This window comes from Coenobita brevimanus, chromosome 1 (assembly GCF_032717465.1).
Source record: "Coenobita brevimanus isolate Jiangsu-jjx chromosome 1, ASM3271746v2, whole genome shotgun sequence".
In the NCBI taxonomy this organism is placed as follows: domain Eukaryota; kingdom Metazoa; phylum Arthropoda; class Malacostraca; order Decapoda; family Coenobitidae; genus Coenobita; species Coenobita brevimanus.
In genome coordinates, this window is record NC_136954.1 from 64,145,700 (window position 1) to 64,167,817 (window position 22,118).

The 22,118-nt window shown below is 43.7% G+C and overlaps 1 protein-coding gene across 4 annotated transcripts in view; it reads right to left on the reverse strand.

The window, feature by feature from the left end:
- Nucleotides 1-22,118, reverse strand: part of LOC145412343 (transcription factor AP-2 gamma-like) — a 106,701-nt gene that overhangs the window by 52,851 nt on the left and 31,732 nt on the right. The window contains exons 5-6 of one of the 4 annotated variants that reach the window (XR_013899814.1): nucleotides 20,303-20,397; nucleotides 18,718-19,259 (exon numbers count right to left, since the gene is read on the reverse strand). Coding sequence is in view for 2 of the 4 variants with exons in the window: in XM_080282552.1 (XP_080138678.1) it covers nucleotides 20,583-20,721 (139 nt within the window). In the remaining 2 variants the exon portion in view is untranslated. Of the gene's footprint in view, nucleotides 1-18,717; nucleotides 19,260-19,298; nucleotides 20,722-22,118 lie in introns of those variants that run through there. The other 3 variants (XR_013899857.1, XM_080283031.1, XM_080282552.1) reach the window with 3 other exon arrangements.

Below are 22,118 nucleotides of genomic sequence, written 5' to 3' on the forward strand. Positions count from 1 at the left end.
AAGCAGGTGTGTAGGTAGGCATAAAATGTATGTATGTAAGTAGGTGTGTAGGTAGGCATAAAATGTAAGTATGTATATAAGTAGGTGTTAGGTAGGCACTGAATGTAGGTACATGAAGAGGTATGTAGGTAGGCATAAAAGATATGTAAGTAGGAACGTAAGTTGCTGTGTATGTATGTATAAAAGGTGTTTAAGTAGGTATGTAAGTAGGCGTGTAGGTAGGTAGGACTCCGCCTTCCAGATGGTGAGGAGAGAAACATGTAACACGATATCTACCTCCATTACCTCCTTCCCTCCCTCCGTCCCTCCTTCCCTCCCTCCCTCTTGCCGTTCTGCTTGTTTCTTTTTCCTCCTTCCCTCCCTCCTTCGCTTTCATCCCTTATCTTTCTCCTTCACTCCCCTTCCCTCATCGCCTTTCTCTTTCTTCCCTCCTCGCTTTTTCCTTCTCTCCCTCCCTCCTTGTCTTCCTCTTTCTTTCCCTCTTCCCATTATACTTCCTTCCCTCCCTTCCTTTTTCTTTCCTGCCATCTTTATCGTCCTTCCCTCCCTCCCTCTTTCCTTCCTTCCATCCTTATCGTCTTCCTTATCTCTCTCCTTCCTTATTCATTCATTTCCTTCCCCTTTCCCTCCTTCTTTCCTTCTGGTCCTTCCCTTCTTATTTCTCTCCATAGCTTCCACTCTCTCTCTCCTTCCCTCCCTCTAAGTGTTTCCTTCTTGTCTTTCTTCCCTCCACCATTTTTTTTTTCTTTTTCCTATCTCTCCCTCCATCCCTTTCATCCTCGTTTCCTTTTCTTCTTCCTTCCTCCGTGTCTGTCTCCTTCCTTATCTCTCTCTCTTCTTCCCTCCCTCGTTTCCTCCATCTTTCTCTCCCTCTCTCCCCTATTTTCCTTCCTTTTCCCCTCTTTCCGTCTTTCTTCTTTCCTTCCTTCAGTTCGTCCCTTCCCCTCCCCTCTATCCCTTCCTCCCTACTTCCTTCTTTTCCTCCTCTCTCTTCTTTCCATCTCCCCTCGTCTCGCCTCCTTTCCCACCCTCCGTCCGTCGTCTGTCCCTACTCTCTCTCTCTCTCTCTCTCTCTCTCTCTCTCTCTGTTTAACTGCAGGACAACAGCTGACTGAGAATCATCTGCTTAGGTATTAGTGTTGTGATGTTCCATAGGGAACGATTCTGGGACCTGTATTTTTTTAATGATGTTCATATACGATTAAATAACTTATGTTAATACTCGCTATCAACCAGGAAACAGATCATAACTATTTTAATCGATAAGGGTAAAGTTACGGCAATACAGTAATAACCAATTGGTCACCAAACCGGCAAAAAAAGCCACGTAACATAAATAAAGTGCCATTGTGGGAAGTCGCAATGCAAAATATGGATATTATTCGTTAGGACTTAGAAATACTAATGTAGGCGTATCTTGGTGTGGCGGTATCAGCAGTGCAAGGAAGCAGCTAATAAAATGCCAGGATGTATTACCAACACCTTCACATCTTACTCTTTTAGTGATAGTTTTTTTTTCCCCCTTTTTTCCTCAGCTCAGAAAAACTGTTTGTTATTAGTTGGTCTAAAATGCCTAAGTTTGTCCATAAAAGCAACTGGATTAATCGGTGTGAACATTTGCCTTCTGCGTACTGTGATTTCTCTCAGCTGATAAACTCTCTTAGTGTTATAGCTTACAATCTTACCAGTGAAAGTGCAAAAGTTTCCCACGACTACCTATGTGCTACTTGCTGTAGCTCCTCCTCCTCCTCCTCCTGCTGCTACTACTACTACCACCACTACTACTACTACCACCACTACTAATACTACCACTGCTACAACTACTAATACTACTACTACTGTTGCTGCTGCTACCATCCTCCTCTCGTCCTCCCCCTCCTCTTCCTACTAATACTACTACTACTGTTGCTGCTGCTACCATCCTCCTCTCGTCCTCCTCCTCCTCTTCCTACTACTACTACTACTAGTAGTAGTAGCAGTAGTATTAGTAGTGGTGGTGCTGGTGGTAAAGCGTTTATCTAACACCACCATGAACAGAGATACAAGGTCCCCCAGTATTTCTCCGTATCCACTTCACACCTACGGTTTGTCTGTCACTTCCCTCCCGGATGTGCCTATCAAAGAGTCGTCTATGGCACAGAAACAAGTCCCTCTCAGCCTACCAGGGTTAGCCATTACAGGACAGTGAGAAGTGGTGGGATATTAGAGAAACTCGTGTATTTTGCCTCTCCTCTACATGGGAATTATACTGTCCTCCTCGTTATCGTTATCATCTTAGCACCATCATCGTCGTAATCCTTTTTCTCACTTGTACGTACGAGGAGTGAGGAACTTAGAAACAGGAACAGGAAAGTACAAAAGTAGGAGAATTATCAACTGTGCTTAGTAAAAATGAGTCACACATCCACCCACTCATCATTAAAGCCCTCAAAGTTCTTGGCTTCACCTCACAGGCGAAATGATCCAAACAAAACTGCGCCACATAAGGCCTGTCAGATACAGCCATTTCGTTGGATGCCGGTAGAGAGAGAGAGAGAGAGAGAGAGAGAGCAACCAGTGTCATATACAGTACATCTCCGTACATCATCAATCCATTCCTGTCCTCTGTCAGATCTTTCACTTCCTCAGTTTCTATCTAATTCTCTTACACATTCACCATCTTTCTGGTCTTCTAAACCTCGTTATACCTTCAGCCTTACTCATATAATTATGCTATTTTCATTGCGCTGTTCACAACCATTCTATGTACCATACCCTCTAAGCACACTCTCCTCTACCCTCTCATCAACAGATTTCCTTACTTAACTGCTGTCACGACACTCTTCTTATTCTATCCAGCCTACGCAGCCTACATAGATATCCTAACAGTTTCATATTCCACTGATCTCACTCTTGAATTTTGATACTCATGCCACTCCGGTCTCACACCAATAAGCTAATGTGGGCGCTTCAGCACCATACAATCCTCTTGGAACCTCTGCTCTCACCTTTGGTCCGCACCAAGGCTTTCGAAGCATCATCTATTTCTGCTTACTAGTTTTTCTCACCTTTATCTCTCTTTTCTATCACACTACCCAAGTATTTAAGTTTTACCTTTGCTTCCGGCTCTCTGGGAATTTGCCGTAAATTAAACAGAGGTCTTTGGACGCTGGCTGGTTTGTGTGTGCGGATAGGAAAGAGTTGCCGTCCTAGTGGCGTGAAGGGATGCTTTGATGGTGGCGTGCGCTAAATGGGGGCAGAAAAATTTCATTTACACACATGACCGTGCGTAAGGACCAGCTGATTCCCTGAACTTCTGGGTACTGGTGTTGCCAAGTTAGCTCGAGGCATGGAATCACTATGTTTTGCCAAGTTAGCTCGAGGCATGGAATCACTGTGTTGTACACCAATGAATATAGACAAGGAATGTGGAAGGAGATGAAAATGTCAAAAGTATGTATGAGGGCACTGAGGATGCAGTGCGTGCTGAGAGTGAACCATGTAAGTTCTTAATTTTCAACGATGGATTAAAAAATGGGATGTGTCATGCCTCTATGGTTGCTCAATATATATATGGATGGCATTATATAAGGTAAAGGTAGGGCAGTGGATACTGGTGTCCTTAGAGAGAGAAGGTAAGGCTTGGGAAATGCCTGTAATGTCTGTGCATGATACTGCACTGCAAGTGAAGATGAATGGGAGTTGCAGACCTTGGTGAATGAGTTTGTGAGTGTATGTAATATGCACATTTTTAAAGTGAATGTATAGTTAAGATTACGTTTTTGATCCTTGAGAGAAATAAAGTTACGGAATGCTCAGTGAGGCTGGATGGTCAGGGAATGGGGACTGTGATTGCATGCAAGTATTTAGGTAGTGTGATATGTAAGGATGGAAGTACAGAGGGATGACGTGCATGAAAGGGTACAATTGAAAAAAAAAATGTTGCTGGTTCGCTGAAAGCAGTGATAAGAGACAGGAAAGTTAGCAGAGACGTGGCAAAATCGCTGCATGACAGTATTGTGATCCCCACTCTAACGTATTAACGCAAAACATGGATCCTGTTGTTAGGACACGGGTCAAGACGACAGCAGTAAAAATGATGTTTTGAGAGGTGCATGTGGAGTTACAATGAGTGATAGACGGAAAAATGAATAAGTAAAGGAGCGCTGTGGTGTTGATGTCAATGTCACTGAAAGCATTACGGGAAATACTCAGTGGTGGTTTAGCCATGTGGAGAGGATGAAGAATGAGAAGCTGATTTGAAGAATGTTTATGAGTAAGGTGGAAGGAGGGATGGGGACGGAGAGACCGAAGATGAGATGGAAGGATGGGATGGAGAGATATATGAGAAGGGGGTATGAGTTGAAGGTAGGGTAGCTTAATGGGAAAGGAAAGGGTGATATGTAGCACTTCGTCTGTGGCCACCCCTTCCAGGATTAAGGTGTCTGACTATAGATATATATAGATGGAAATATTCACGAGGTACAACATTACAGTGACAGCGACAACCATTAGGAAACTGAGACAAATACGAGTAGAGTGTGCTGAAACGTGTCACAAGTACACACTGCTGGAGGTCAGTTACCTTTTTACTGGGCTAATATGCATACACGGAGATTGGAAATATATATATATATATATATATATATATATATATATATATATATATATATATATATATATATATATATATATATATATATATATATATATATATATATATACTGTACTATGAATAAGAAATGTTTTTGCCTATCGGGTTATTCAATGGGCTTATTTACCGTATGGAAGGGGCATTCCAACCTCTTCACTGTGATGGTTAGTTTTTCTTATTTTATTCGTGCTATCACCAAACGATTATATTTAGCTCTGGAAAGTACCTGTAGTGAAAGTGTTAATGCCGCCATCTTCCTAATCCAGCTCGCTGCTTTGTCAAAGGGATGGGTGTGGATCCTGAATCAGGCTACTTAAGGGAGAACACCAAAGTAGGAACCCTCAGGTACACTCATTCAGTCATCATTTATATAAGTATTTTGATTTTTTTTTATCCTCTCATGGTCGGGACATCTCTAGTGCTCTATTGCAGCCGACTCCAGATGATTTTATGCAACTGAAAGAGTCACTGAAGCCTAGGAGCGTTAAGCCCTAAAATCCGCAATGTCATTTGCATTTCATTCTTGCCACTACCCAGCAATTTCACTCACCTTACAAGAGCAACCTAGTGTAGAAAGTGTTAGTGAAGGTTGTATCTAAAACTTCCATTTGAAAGTCTTGCCTGGGCTTCCGTCGAACTGTCTGGAGATACGAATAATACAGTACAGTACAAATGACGTTATGGAGTTAGAAGAGAAAATGTAATAAAAGCTTCTCTCTCTCTCTCATTACCTCTTGTAGCAGTAATGAATTCAGTGGATTGCAGGCCAAGTTGCTCTTTTTCAGCAGCTGCAGTTCACCATCCTCCTATCATGGGACAGGAAGGAGACTGAGGGACGTCCGCATACACGGCCGGCTCCACTGCCCGGTCATATCACTGCCTCTTGGCAAACGAGTACGGACCCTCTACCCCGTGCAGTCTATGGCAGAAAAAAAAATAAAAAAAAAGCCTGGAAGAGGTAATACGCGTCCCCTCCTGAGAAGGCAGTAAGACCCTTTCCTCATACTCTGCAGTAGTAAGTCCTGGCCCTGTCGGTCAGGAACAACTCCGTGACGACACCTGTAAAAGCGAGTAATTTCTCTGCTGGAAAGTCAAAACGGGGCTGAGAGACATTTGCTGAACATCCTGGGTACTGTACAAAAATATGGGATTTCCCACAGAACAAAGGCAGATCCTCCCATGGGTCAAAATACCACTGGCACAAGCTTACAAGGCAGGTTCACTGTCGGGAATCAGAAGAGGTTAGCTGTTGGGGATCAGAGGAGAGTGTTCCCCTTGCTGTAATTGCCGAGGGTGGTTTGAAGCCACCATGTAAGGCCCCCTGGTATATAGATCTCCAACCCCGTGTAGGCTATGGCCGGGGGAAAAAAAAAAAAAAAAAAAAAAAAAAAAAAAAAAAAACTGGATGAGGCAGTGTCTTCTCTTGAAAGTCCGCCCCTTCATTAGGGGGGAGTAAGACCTTTTCCTCACAGTCTGCAGTCGTAAGTCCTTGGAGAGTGCCCTAACACCCGACCCTGTATGTGAGGCTAACCATCTGTCACGACATTTGTGAGAGGAAATTAATTTATCCGCCGGAATGTCAAAGTGGGAAAGTGTTACCCTAGCTCTAACTGCCTTGCATAGTCTGAAACCACCATATGGACCTCCCACCTCGTGTAGGCGATGGCCGAAAAAAAGCCTGTAAGAGGTAGTATGCATCCCCTGCTGAGGAGGCCGCCCCCTTTTAAGGAGGCTGTAAGCCCTTTTCCTCAGAGGCTGTGGTAGTATGTCCTGGAAAAGGGCCCTGAGACAACCTAATCGGTGAGGCCGAACATCCTGGGTGCCAGATGAAACAGTGGCATACCCCATGGAATTGGAGCTTTCCCCCAGTATTCTGTGGAAACACTAGGATTCGCCGCCATGTAGGCTCAAATGACTAAGTTACGGAGATGCACCGTGGCTAAGCGCCTCATGGGGTCGGCTCCCTCTTTTACCTTCAACCTAAATGTTTTACCTTTATGCTCTTTCTTTTTTTCTTTACTTCGCCTAAAAATGAAAACTCTTCATCTTGAAGTCTGTGCTGTTGGAAGAAATTAACAATTGAAAATGGTACTGATCACTAGGAAGTGTTGTTTATAGGATGCATATCCGCAGCACTGTTTCTTCTGCCATTGTGGTACGCGATTTAAGTTGGAAAAGGACGATACTCTTGGCAAAGTTATGACAAAAGAGGTATACCTCCAACGACTTTATTTAATCTTTGGAAAACCTCTTGTGATAGTAGGGTAAATAAATGCGAGTATAACTAACCTCTCGAGTTCGAAAAGTCTCTCCAAAGCTGTGTTGGCATTACATGCACAGAGCACTAAATAAAGTAAGGTGAGAGGGACGCACAAGGGAGAGCTTGAGTTCTTGTTATCTAACTATCTATCTATCTATAGCCCGACGCCCTAATCAAGCAAAGGGTGGCCGCAGACAAAACGCCCCCAAGTCGCTCTGTCACCCACCATTTGACTACCCTCCCCCAACTCACCCCCCCCTCCCTCATATACCTCTCAACTCCATCCCTCCACCTCATCCTCGGTCTACCCCTCCCCCTCCCTCCCTCCACCTCACCTACATACACCCTTTTAGTTAGTCTTTCATTCTCCATTCTCTCCACATGTCCAAACCATCTCAGTGTATTTCTCCTAATCTTTTCAACTACATCCACATCTACCCCACAACGTTCCTTCACTTCTTCATTCGTCAACCTGTCCCTGCATGTCACTCCACATGCTCCTATCAAGTAACTCATTGTTATCTAACGTGGCTACATATTAAAAAATGGAGAGAGAGAGAGAGAGAGAGAGAGAGAGAGAGAGGTGGGGGCTCTGTGTAGGGCGTTAGAGATAAAAAAAAAAAAAAAATCTAAGCTCTGTCCCAATTATCTCGTCAACTAAACACAGTGGATCAGCCGCATAATTATAAAATATCAACATGGAGTTGAACAGGTTAACCTTAGTACTCATCCATGCATTTTCGTTTTCCTACCTTCATTCCCTCCCTCCCTCTCTTTCTCTCTCTCTCTCTCGCTCTCTTTCTCTCTCTCTGCTTAACCTTGTCGATCCCAAAGCTTGATTCGTATTTCATTCTTGCTCGACGATTTTCAACCCCTCCAATCCAGTGGAGTATTATTTAATCATGCATGCTCCAGACGATTTCATTCAGCTGAGGAGAGATTATTTCAACTGGAGGTGTTAGATATAGCCTTCACTATCTTATTACTGGTAAATTATTTCCAAAGCTGAATAAAATCGTCTGGTGATAGCAGGAATAAAAAAGAAATGCATCAACTGGTGTTCAGCTTCAGGAAGACCTCTCATAGTGAAAGGGCTAATAAGAGCTACAGCAAACCCTTCCAGTTAGCAATGTCTCCCCTGAGCTGAGTGAAATCGTCTGTAGATAGCAACAGTAATGTCAGCACTGAAATAAGGACCATCGATGTGAGGCGGTTGATTCTCCCTTCCTTAATACCGTCATCAAAAACCTTCTCATGGTGCAAACTACTTTATTACCAGATAACACCAGACGAATTTATTCAACTGAGAGTGAGCCGTGAAAGTGTAGCCAATACCCCTGTCATGGTCTGGACAGCTCTAGTATATCAATCCACCCAACTCCAGACTCTATTGCACTTTTTAAACTCTAACTTGACCTAAAATTGCTAGCACTTTGCCTTAAATGCTGAGTTGTAACAGAAAAGCACTAAAATACTGTGCCAATCACAAAGAATTGCTACGTGAAGGATGCAGAAAAGTACTGTTGTCTCTTTCTACCGCTAAGTTACCGTTACGTAAAATAAGCTGTAACAGGATCAAAATCTGGACCAAGTTAGAGTAAAAGGAGTATAGTCAGCTGAGACTGAGTCACAAGCGTCTGAGTGTGTTCATTCCCTCTTTTTAGTGGCATTTTCTTTTTATAATTTTCCCACGACAATTCCCTCATCTCCTGTTTTAATCCCTTTTTATATCACACCCCACCCCACCTGTGTGTGTGTGTGTGTGTGTGTGTGTGTGTGTGTGTGTGTGTGTGTGTGTGTGTGTGTGTGTGTGTGTGTGTGTGTGTGTGTGTGCGCGCGCGCGTGTGTATGTTCCTCAATTATACCTCTTCCTCTTTGCTTTCATTGTTTTCTGTCAGTAATCCCTATCTTTCACTTGTTTCATTCTTCCTTTCATGCTATCTTACCTCCTTTCTTAGGTATTTTCTTCATTGTTCTTTCCATCAGTTTACTTACTGTATCCTTGTGGGGGCGCCCATCATTAACTCACCTGATGTTTCTACCTACTTATTTCTTCGCCTTTATCGTTCTGTTTCTTTTGTCAACTTTCCTCCCTTCCTGCTTCTCCCTTTCCTTCCGGCCACTTTTCATTACCCTTCTTTCCACTTCAGGTAGCTCTACCTTAGAATGACACGCCAAGCGGATTCCTGTCATCCAAGACACCGATTACAGCTCTGAGTGGTAATCATATAAGCAAAAAATGGGGTGGAGTGGAAGTTACGATGGTGCCTCTGTTAACTGGGTGGAGAAAAGCAAATGCAGCATCCATCCAGAAACCAAATTTCAACAACTTTCCCCGTGCCTCACTGTAGCGAGACGCTGTCAACCGCAAGAGAACATCAGTTCACTGCATGGGTCTGCCCTGCAGGGGCGATTGCTTGCCTGAGGTTGACGGGTCTGCTAGATCAGACAGATTGAGGGTTGATCAACAACAATAACCACAATAACATTTTTTATCATCTACTTTCTTCCTTCCTCTACTAACTTTTGCATCCAGTTTCTTTTCTATAATTCATATGATTACCTCATCCTTCTCCATTCTCTTCTCTTCTCTTCTCTCTTCCTTTCCTCCTTTATTTCATTCATATGTTCTTCCTTCCTCCTTCCCTCCTTCCTTTATGCTCTCTTCCTCATCTTTTTCCTTCTGTCTTCTGTCTCCTCTTTTTCCTCTTCTCACACCGCTTCCTCTCACTGTTCTTCTACCCTATCTTTTTCCATCTTCCCTTTCTCCCCCCCTCTCTCTTTTTGTCTTTTTTTCCTTCCTGCCCTCTTCCTGTCTCCTTGTTCCCATCTCCTTTCTCAGATCTAGCAAGTTCATAATCACACCCTCAACCCTTCCTCTGGGACGTATCATTACAGCGTGTTTGTATTATAATGAAAAAAAACCCTAATCCTGTACAACCCAGGTCATGGCCAAGTGTTTCAGCCAAGACGATCGATATGTATAATCCTTTTACTATAATTTGACCTAAAATTGTTGTGTCTCCATCCTGAAAAATGAGTTATAACAGGAAATTAACACTAGAACACCTGTGACGAAAATGTGCTATGGAATGGATGTAGAGCAGTAGCATTGTCTTTTTCTTCCACTAACGTACTGTACAGTACAAAGACACAAGTATCTTCCCAAAGGTTGACGAATATCTATCTATCAGTCTATTGCCAGACGCCTTAATCCCATACGGGGTGGCCATAAACAAATCGCCTCCACGTCACCCTATCCCCCGCCATTTCACTGCCTTGCTCCCAGTTCACATCCCCCCCTCTCATATACCTCTCCACTCCATCCCTCCATCTCATCCTTGGCCTTCCCCTCCACCTCACACACATACACTCTCCTCGTCAGTCTCTCACTCTCCATCCTCTCCGCATGGCCAAACCACCTCAGTGTGTTTCTCCTAATGCTTCCTATCACATCCACATCCACACCACAACGCTCCTTCACATCCTCATTTGTCAATCTGTCTCACTCCACAGGCTCCTCTCAAATAACTCATTTCCACTGCTCTCACTCTTGACTTGTGTCCCTCCAACAACGTCCAAGCTTCACTTCCATACGTTAAAGTTGGTATCACAATACTGTCATGTAATAACTTTTTCACTTCCATGCTCACTTCCCTGTTTCTTAGCAGAAAAATCGAACCATTTGAAACACTCACTAGTAGTGATAAGGTTTTCATTGTATTTCGCCAGGTGTAAATTTTCTTTGGACAGAACTGGGAAGATTCGTATATCTTTGATGGTACGTGATATAAGCTGCAAAAGGACGAAAATCTAAGCCAGGTTCGAGTAAAAAAAGTATAGCAATCAAGGTGAATCATTCCTGCCTAATCGATTTTTATGTAACCACAACTTCGTTAAGCCATGGCAGTGATCCAGTTTCGTCAGGTTAAAAAAAAAAAAAAAAAAAAAAAAGATGAAGACTAAGGTAACCAAGGAGATTCACCCCATCCGCATAACTAAGGCTCATCGAATTCGTGCAACGACGATTTCAATTTAAGTTCCGGAAGTGGCGCAGTTCCGTCGAGGAAAAACAAACCGACTGTAGTTGTGGATACACATGATGAGCAAGAAGCAAACACAGGAATAACTGCAGTATCCTGTGTGACATTAAAAAAAAACTCCTTAACATCGCTTCCTTGGCGGTTTATTTCTCATATCATTGTACACCTTTTTATCTTCCTGTCCCTTACTGAGGCAAACATGTCACCACAACACTTCATCCACCTTAACCTGGCGCAGATGTTTGTCTTTTTACAACTTTTTCCTCGTATCTCAGTGGCAAAATACAGCAATACAACAGCTCAACATCCTTTCCACATCACGTCTTCATGACTATCAACATACTCTAGTGTTAAGCTATTGTTACAGCTGCGCATTCAACACATACTCGTACAGATAGTAATTTTGCTCCTTGCGAAAAAGAACACAGTATAAAAACATATAAATAAAGAAAATATCATGGTGTGATAATTATAATAAATCGCTAAGGGATACGTGCTACAAGAGTCACCCATGCCACCTGGAATATAGCGCTAACGCCTATCGACTCACGAGTAAGGAAGGGTTAGAGACTGGCTACAGTTTCCCTGATGCACATGCCAGCTTAGGATCACTTCCCTGTTGCCACTAATTTGTGTTTATTCGGGCACTGCAAGAGGCCCGGGAAGCATCTGTACCCTCTTGTCCGTCCTACAAAATTGTACGATGATTATTATTTCTCGTAGCTACACTCTATTCACCTCAACCAGAAGTAAAATTGTCATCTCTCTATCCTGAATGCTGAGAGATTTCCTCCAGACAGATCTCCTCCAGATAGATAGATTTCCATCAGATAGATCCTACTATCTCGGCTGTAAAAATGTGTGTAAAGGCTAGTGCAATAATAAATCTTTCGCCTTGCCATCTGGAGTTGCTGTGTTTACACTGTACTCTTAAGGTTTGTCAAACTGGTGTTGGACTTGGTCTATGAGGAGGACGAGCAAAAGATCATGATATTACTACCCCAATTAGGGAAGTCGGTTGCCCTGGTAACCGGGAAAGTTAACGCGGCCCTAACATAGGCAGAATTTGTGGAGTGAGGAGGAGATGCAGGGGCGTGCAAGGGACAGCATGGTGGAAAACAAAAGAAGAAGGCATATAGTGACTGGCTAGCGAGTATAGGCCTAGGTAGGAGAGAAGATGAGAGAGAGAAGAGAGAGGTATATGTGAGCAGGAGAAGGGAGGTGAAAAGAGTGGTGAAAGAGAGTAAGAAGAGAGTGGATGAAGAGTTTGGGAGGAATCTGAGTGTGAAATGGAGGGAGAGCAAGAAATTGTTTTGGAAGGAGGTAAAGAAACCAAGTGTGAAAGGGGAAAGAGTAGGGGAATGAATGATAGGAATAATAGATTGTTGGTGGATAAGAGAGAGAAAATAAGGAGATGGAAGGAGCACTTTGAGGATTTGTTGAATGTAGAGAGTGACAGCAGTGCGAGTATAAGTGGTTGGGGAATGACTGGGAGAAGAAGAGATGAAAGGAGGGAGGAAGAGATCAGTAGGGCAGAAGTAGTTGACGCAATGAAGAAGATCAAGATGGGAAAGGCCCCACGAATTGATGGAGTGTGTGGTGAAATGCTGACGTATGGGGGTGAGATTGCTGTGGAGTGAATATGGAAGTTTTGTAGATTGGCTTGGGAAGGGGGAAGGATTCCAGAGGACTGGAAATCAGTATAACTGTTCCTTTATACAAAGGAAAAGGGGAGAGAGAAGTATGTGGTAACCATAGGGGAGTTTGCCTTCCTAGCGTGATTGGAAAAATATATGGTAGAATACTTACTGATAGGGTTAGGCATGTAACAAAGAAGCTAGTTGGAGAAGAACAAGGGGATTTAGGAAGGGAAAAGAGTGTGTAGATCTGACATTTGTTCTAAGATGTTTGATGGAGATGTATCTAAAGAAGGGAAAGAAAGTGTATGCTGCCTTCATGGACTTGGAGAGCATATGACAGAGTTGATAAGAAATGTATGTGGAAGGGTTTAAGAATATATGGAGTGGATGGGAAATTGTTGAGTGATGTGAAGAGCATGTACAAGGGAGTTGGGGCTACGGTGTCGATGGATGGTGAGCTGAGTGAGTTCATTGATCTAAATGTGGGACTGGAACAGGGATGTGTGATGTCTCCATCGCCGTTTAATATATTCATAGACGGGGTTGTAAAGGAGGTGCAAGGTAGGGCAAAGGATGTGGGGGTGGCTCTAATGAATGAGGGTGAGGTGTGGAAGATTCCGGTGTTGCTGTTTGCTGATGATACATTATTGCTGAGTGAAGATGAATGGGAGTTGTAAGGTTTGGTGAGTGAATTTGGGATAGTGTGTAAGAAGAGGAATCTGAAAGTTAATGTAAACAAGAGTAAAGTATGGTTTGAGAGGAATAAAGTCACAGAACGCAAAGTGAGGTTAGATGGTGAGGATATGGAGAATGTGAGTGCATTCAAGTACTTGGGTAGTGTGATGAGTAAGGATGGAAGTTTTGGGGATGAAGTACTTGAAAGGGTACAGCAGGGAAAGAAGGTTGTTGGTTCACTGAAAGCGGTGATGAGAAATAGGGAGGTGAGTATGGAAATTAGGAAGTCACTGCATGGTAGTACTGTGATCCCTACCCTGACATATGGAAGCGAGGCGTGGACCTTGCTAGAGGGGAACAAGTCAAGAGTGAGAGCAGTGGAAATGAGTTACCTGAGAGGAGCATGTGGAGTGACATGGAGGGACAGGTTGACGAATGAAGAAGTGAAAAAACGTTGTGGGGTGGATGTGGATATGATTGAGAGAATAGGAGAAATATACTGAGGTGGTTTGGACATGTGGAGAGAATAGAGAGTGAAAGACTGACTAAGAGGGTGCATGTAGGTTAAGCAGAGGGAGGGAGAGCGAGGGGGAGACCGAGGATGAGGTGGAGGGATGGAGTTGAAAGGTATATGAGGGAGGGGGAGTGAGTTGGGGGGAGGGCAGTCAAATGGTGGGTGACAGAGCGACTTGGAGGCGTTTTGTCTGTGGCCACCCTTTGCGGGATTAGGGCATCGGGCTATAGATAGATAGATAGATAAATAGTTATCGATGCTGTCCAACCATCCCTCGGGGTGGTCATCACACTGTTGCAGCTTAACGACGTAAAGTTTGAGGGAAACCTGGACGCTACCCGAGCGGATTTTCGGAAATTCATAATGTCCGCATATGCCCAGCATACGGAGGAACAGCGTAACCAGCACATTTTCGTCCACCTGGTAAGTATCCTACCCAGTGCTATATGGGAACATTTTGCCATCCATGACACCCAAGGGTTCAATAGAGACAGTAACAATCTGACAGCTGTTAGCAACAAAAGCGGGGAGACAGAAGCCTATCGGGGACATGCGCTGCATCCCAACCCAGCCAAATCATAACGCCGAAGAGTGGTGAGGTACTAACCACTCCATCTATCTTCGTATCTCTCCATCTCCACTGGATGGACAGCCACGGCAAGACAACTTAATCTTGATCAACCCTTGGGAGTTCAATGCATCTTGTGCCCTACATGATATGCAGGAACAAATTAAGGCCTGATGGAACCTGACAAATAGATGGGGCCCATCCCTACCACCCCACACCATCTCACATTGTGTAGCCAACAATGGCACCCATACAGAAAACACACAGGTAGAACTAGAGAGTGAAATGGAGTTAATTGCTCTCCTCGAAGAGGAGGAGGCATCCCTGGAAGAGACGTGCACCTCCGAAGCTGGGCTCGATTTTTAGACCCTCCCCTGTCAGTTTTGGTCCTAGCAGGAGCAACCATCAACCAGCTCAAAATGCCAGTCTATACAAAGATCAAGTTCCAGGGAGTCCCTGTCTGGCTCCTGGTGGACATAGGCACCTCGTGGTCCTGCCTGTACAAGCGGTATTACCATAAAAATCAGGCAGCCTTCCAGCCCCTCCAACCCTCGTCCACTGACTTCATTGGAGCTGGGGACGAACCATTGGCTCTGAGGGGCAAAACCCACCCTCTTGTAGTATGCACCCCGGAACTGTCCGCCCACGCTAACCACCCCTTCATAGTGTTTGACTCCAAGCGTACAGCGCATGACGGCTACCTGGGGCTGTACGTACTTCAAAAGCTGGGAGCCACCATAGACTGCCAGCATAGATGGCTCCGATATGGGGGCCGTCCACATGCAGCCGGCCTACACATGGTGGTACAGGCCAATAAAAAAAAAAAAAACACCACCGTGACCAAGCCCTCTTACCTCCAGGCCTGCGTACTGCTGAATACCTCGGCCCAGCAACCACTCCTCTTCTCCCTGCAGACGGACAAACCATTTGCCACTAACTGTTTGATTTCCCCAGCCATTGTTCCTCCTCACCTCAGTGCTGTCAGAGTCACGAATGTCTCCGACAAACCTTTCACTCTCCCCAAAAGACTTAGTTGGAGGAGAACTGGAGGCATACGATGCCCTTCCAGAATTGCAGGGCGAAACATGCATGCCCAACCCCAGCACCCCCTCCTTGCCCTACATTCCCTCTCATCTTCCCCCACAGTACCAACAGGACCTGGAGCAACTACTCCTCCGATATCAGGAGGTCTTCATCTTGCATCTGGGAGATCTGGGTCAGACTGAGGTCTTACACCACCTCATTCACACTACAGGACCCCCTATACGCCAACCATTGCGTTGGGAGAAAAAAAAAAAAAAAAAGAAAAAAAAAAAAAAAAAAAAAAGAGGAAGACTGCCAGGTCCAAGAAATGCTTGAAGTGGGTATAATAGCACCCTCCAACAGCCCCTGGTCTTCCCCCACAGTCCTAATAAAGAAGAAAGATGGAGCTATGAGGTTCTGCATTGACTACTGCCAGCTTAATGACGTGACCTTAATCCCTTTGTGCACGATGACTCAAAATTATTCAAAACGGTGCTAGGTTGTCGAAGAGGAACGAATGATGCACTATGACGCACTTATCAGTGTTGGTCAGAAGGGATACCAATTAGGCAATTCTGGACAAAAAATATTCACCAAAAATTAAGTTTTAGCGTGAAGTGCGTCAATCTTTGACGCATCATAGGGAAGGGTGTCTATTTCAAGGCCAACACTCTCAAACAGTCGGCATTCTCTTGGTTTTTGGTGGTGGGTGGGTGGGGGGGGGGAGCGCGCGCAATTTTTGGCGATTTACTCGAAAACTATTGGTCGTATCAGAATTCCGACACCATGTGAAAGCTCGTGAAATTCTGCATCTAGACATATGCTTAGCTCGTGCATTGTGGAGGCAAAATTTTGCACTAGGGTGTAGGGCAGTTATTTTTCACTGTTGAACAACAGTATTCTCACCGCATTTCATTACTTTCACAGTACTTTTACTCGTCAGTTTTGTGTTTTATTAGCTTACTGTATAGTATAAACATCAGGGAAGATGATGGTATACAATGTATACCATTATAACCAATTTCTGTGGTAAATAACATACATGGGAATGTTTTCCATTGTGCAAGAGTCCAGCTTGTCACCTAATGGCAGCTCTCCATGCAGCACGATCTATTGCAGCCACCCTGTTCTGTCTCTTAACCCTGAGGTCACACTTAATGAGCTCGTCCCATGTCTTTCTCGGTCTACCCCTCATAACCCCACACCTATTATTAACACTTCTCACCTTCCTCACCCAGTTATCATTCCCCATCCTCTCCACATGTCCAAACCATCTCAATCTACCTCTCCTCATCACAACACCAATACACTCCAGTCCCATCCTACTTCTCAACTTTTCCATCGCAAACCCAGCCCCCCGACCTTGCACGCAGGGACACACTACACATCCACCTAATCATCATCATTTCTGCACGACTGAGCCTGAGAATATCCTCCTCCTTTACTGCCCAGGTCTCACTACGATACAGCATTACACTCCTAACACATGCTGCATACAAAGACCTCTTAGCACGTAGGGAGAGTCCTCTCAATGTCAGGAGAGGCAAGAGCTCCCTGAACTTCTTCCAACCACTTCTTACTTTAGCCACAGAGCTAGCTCCAGCCCCACCTCCAGCACACAACATGTCTCCCAGATAACAAAACTCTTCCACACACACAAGAGATTCACCAGCAAGTTCAATCCTTTCACGCCTCCACCTCCTCTCCCCGACATGCCATACACATAAAATCAGCATTATCTCGCAGTCTACCTCTGATACCACTACATCTCTTATGCACCCATTTATCACAAACACCGTACAAGACAGAATTACTTCCCATGCCCTTGTGGCAAACTGCACATGGCCACCCTCCCTCGTCTTTGACAGTACCACCACCAACCCTAGATATCATCACTTTTGTTTTATCTGCATTTACTCTTAAACCCTTGTGCCCCATACCATCTCTCCACTTCCTAAACCCCTCCTCCGCTTCCCTTTCATTCTCTGCAATCGACACCAAATCATCAGCATAAAACATCTCCCAAGGGAGTCCATTTCTGAAGTCACGTGAGAGGACTTCAAGTACCATGATAAACAACACGGGACTCAAAACTGACCCCTGATGCACACCAACGTTCAGGGAAAACTCATCACTCAAATCTCCATTCACTCTTACCTGGGTGTGAGCACCCACATACATAGCCATAACCACCCTAACCAGCCACTCCTCCAAGCCAAACTTTCTCATTGCCCACTTCACCACCTCTCTAGGGACTCTGTCAAAGGCCTTTTCCAAATCAACAAAACAACATAAAGATCCCTTTTCTTACCAATATATTTTTCCTGAAGCTGTTGAACAATGAATATGGCATCAGTGGTCCTCCTACCTGGCATAAACCCAAACTGCATCTCATCAATATTCACATCTTTCTCTAATCATACTTTCTAGAACTCTCTCCATGACCTTCATTATCTGATCTAAAAGCTTTATACCTCTATAATTTCCTCTTTCTAAGGCATCACCCCTCCCTTTATACACATTTACAATTACACTCTTCAGCCAATCATCTGGGACAACACACTCATAAATAATCATATTTACCAGGTCAGTGACTAACCTCACCTCTGTATCTCCTGAGGCCTTCAACATTTAGGCAGTCAACCCAGACACACCTGCTGCCTTCCCCACCTTCATCCTGTCTATTGCCTCACTCACAGTAACAGCATCAATCAAAGGCCGAGGGCCAAACACTGGATCTGCTGGCTCCAAACCTTCCCTGTCCCAGTCAAACTCCTCCTTCAACAATCGGTTATAATGCTCTCTCCATGCATCTTTAATATTCTCACTGTTCACCACTACCCTTCCTTCATCATTCTTCACACACTGCTCACCTACAATATCAAATGAAAATAATAATGATGAAAATCATAATAAACAAAATACAGTATGATGAATAACACTTAAGATGCTGTGTGAAAGAATAAGGTAGTCATATATTCTATTCCACATTTAGGTAATCAGTGACTGACAGACACAGAAGACCAACATGTAGGAAGCTGGGTAAGAATGACCCTAAACACTGCAGTTTCAGAAGGTGGTGCAGAAGCTTGAATGGGTTATAAGTGGCTATTAAAAACTGTATTTGATGCCCTTACAGTCCTAACAATAAAAGGATTTTTTTCTGCATATGAAATTGGCAGGCTTCAAGTGTAAGAAGTGTTATGTTCTAATGTACAGAAACTACACCATGATAAGGTCTATAAATAGCAGCACAATAAAATGAGGATAGTTTAATGGATGTGTACTGCCATGAGGGGAGAACACCGAATGCAGACTTTAGAAATCTGAGTGCAGAATTAAAAGACCTTTAACCCCTTCTTTACCGAAAATGTGTTTTGATGTACCCCCGTACATTGCCAGTAACCACCCGTGAGACACCGGAACCACTACCGTGGTACGCTGGTACACCCTCTAATGAATCGCAGCTTATGGGCCTCAGGGTAGCTCGGTAAGGCTGTTTCTGAGGACCTCGTATTAGCAACAGCTCTGTGTTTTGACGACAAAGACTGTGACGAAGTTCTGACATCATACGATAGGTCATGACAGTTGCGGTGGCACCAATGGCTTGCTTACTCATCTGTGATGAAACCTCTTTTAGACCAATCATTATTTTATTTATAATTTCTACTACAGATATCGTACTATATTTTCTGCTGACATTAGGCAAAATTTACACCCCTTGGCCTGCCTGAGAGAGTCAGTTACCATGCACTTGACCACGAGAGAGGGTGTACAGGATATTTTTCTCTCATGGCGTCTCTGGCAGATTCCAATAATGACGAGTTTATTCCTCACGAGGATACTTAGATGTATCAGATGATGATGCAGCAGTGTCTGATGTGTTGGTAGATGACTGTGATCCTGAAAATGATACCAAAGTTGATGTGAGTGAGGAGGAGGAGGAAATTAGTAGTGAGCTTAGTGACACTGCACTCTCAGCAACAAGTGGGTCAAGGTCGCCATCACCATCACGTGTGTCCACACACTTCATGCTCAGCTTACAAGGTAAATAAATAAGCCATCCATCTGTGCAGGACATTTTTTTCAAGCCAGTTTGTACAGTAGTTACCTGGGTAACAATACTTTAGCATAAGATATGTAAACTTATATACCGTAATGATTTATTTTATAAAATTTTTTTATTACCAACATCATGCTGGGTTTATGTGATCATCAGTATACAAACAAATAAAAAGGAGTGAATAGTTTCGACGTGGCAAAAAATATACACTACCCCTCACACTACGGGAGGGGGAGCTATCAGTTCGGTATGGGGGGTAAACGTAATGCTTATACACTGGGGGGAGGGGTCGGTAAAGAACGGTTTAAAGGGTCTGATGTGTCAGCAAGATAATGCATACTGATAAACTAAAATGGTCTCGATATGTAGAGTGACTGTGTGATCCATCCATCCATCATCCAATCCTACATTGCCCCATGAGGAGCATAGGAGCCCGGGGCTAGGTAGTTGGTCCCGACATTTAAGATGAGAGTGACAAGCCTCACTCATCCCTGAGTGACATTACAGGAGCAATCAACCCCAACCACCCCTTGGATATAAACCTGCACAGGCTCAATCCGATTGGAGCACAATAATTACCCACTAAACCACCAGGCGCCAAAATTTGGTTATATGGTTACCACCCAGCGTAGTAAGTGGTTTCCTGGTGCACAGGAAACCATTTGGCTTGTCACTCAGTGTAGAGTCACCTACAGGCTGAAGGAAGTGGAAAGAATGAAGGAAAGAAAGACAGAAGAGGAAGTGTAAAGTCACCCGTAGGCAGAAGGACAAGGAAAGAATGAAGGAAAGAAAGAAGAGAATGGAAGGAAAGAAGGATGGAGAGGAAAGGGCAGACACACGAGAGCAGCACTACATCAATATTAATAAGAACTGTGGCATGTACCTTTATGTGATGAGAAGCCTCAAGAGGTAAACCAAGGAAAATGAAGAACAAGGCCCTAAGAATGGACTTCAGGATCAGGGGTCATGACAGAGATGCTGTGGAAGACAGAAACATGGAAAACTACCATCAAATGACCTGGGCTGACGTGCAATTTTTCAGAATATGTCTGTCTGTCTATCCATAGTCCATATAAAAATGAATAATCATGCACAAAAGACAATACCAGTACCCCAATTCTTTAAGCAAAAGGAAAGAATAACCAAATTATCAAATGAGGCCCCTATGTTTCCCTGAACGTTATGATTTCTGTAAGTATGTCGATGACAGCTCGCATGATGAGCGGAGAGAAGCCATGGGTCATCAGGGTCAGGTTGGTGTCTCGTGCCTCAACCTCCTTCAGGATATCTTGTAGGAGCTCTCTGCCAAATGTGATAACTGTTAAAGTGTGCTTATTCACCAAGCACAAGAGACACATGTTTCTATACTGTATATCTAAACCTGGGGTTCTTAAACCTTCGGCTAACAACATCCTTGAGAAACTACCTTTCCCAGAGAGATATTAGTGATCATAACCACGTGACAATATGGCCATCACCCATCCCAGTTTTAGTAACTGCACAAAATACAACTCAAAAACAATCCACTAAGCCTACACAGCAAATTGTCTCCCACACAAAACACTTAATCTCCTCACACACCACATAATCACTATGCCTCTGGTAGTGCCTGACTGAAGTGACCACTTTTCTGCATTCTATTAGGTTTACATCTAGACAAGCATGGGGACACAACAACTACAGCATCCCAATGACATAATTTTACTTTACTTCTGCTACCCCCAAAAAAATTTGTTAAGCTCTGGAATGACCATATGCAGTGAGAGCCAGAAACAATCTCCAATGCCCTCTTCACATTCTGATGCCTTTCTCTATACTGAAATGAACTGTCTGAAGAGAGTATAATTAAAATAACATCATCAGATCTAATAGGTTAAAGTGGCTTGGGGTCCTCTATATGCATATACAGTACATTTGCCAGAGACAATGAGGGTAATTCAAGGTCCCCAAAATAATACATTTATCCGCTTTGCTCCCTACAGATCAGAAGCAGCAGATGTATATGTGGATCTGTTTAATTCACTTTTTGTAGTGAATAGATCCACACCACATGCACTACACTAATATCAGACAACATCACAGTACATGGATATGTAATACAAGCAACACTTCCATAAACACTCCTCCTGTCATACCAAAAACACAGCTCTCCCATCCATTCCAGAAACTCCCCACTCACACAACCATAACCTCCTTAACTCTGTTCCTGTACACAAACACTACACCTACAACACTGAACCACATTGAATGTTCACTACCCAATCGAAACAACAAAAAATATTAGAATTAAATGTCAATGGCCTCTGCACCAAAACATCACAAAATGAATAATTTCTACATATACACAACATACACACTTCAACCTTACAAGAAAAACAGCTCACATGCACGTACAAGATTCCACACATCAGACACTAATCACATGTCTACCACACACAGAACTGATGACCAAAAAAGAGGTTTCATCATATTCACAAATCTCTTCTCTACAAAAACTCAACACATATAATACAATCAGTCTTCCACAATGACACTACATTTAAAATACAGCCACCCAGTGTCAACTCTGGTCACACATAAGAAATCAGTAACTGTATTTAAAATTTACATCCTCCATGACACCTTCCCTGACACACCCAATTCTATAATTACTAGGGACTTTAATGGTAAAAACACAACCATGACATCAGCCACGGCTC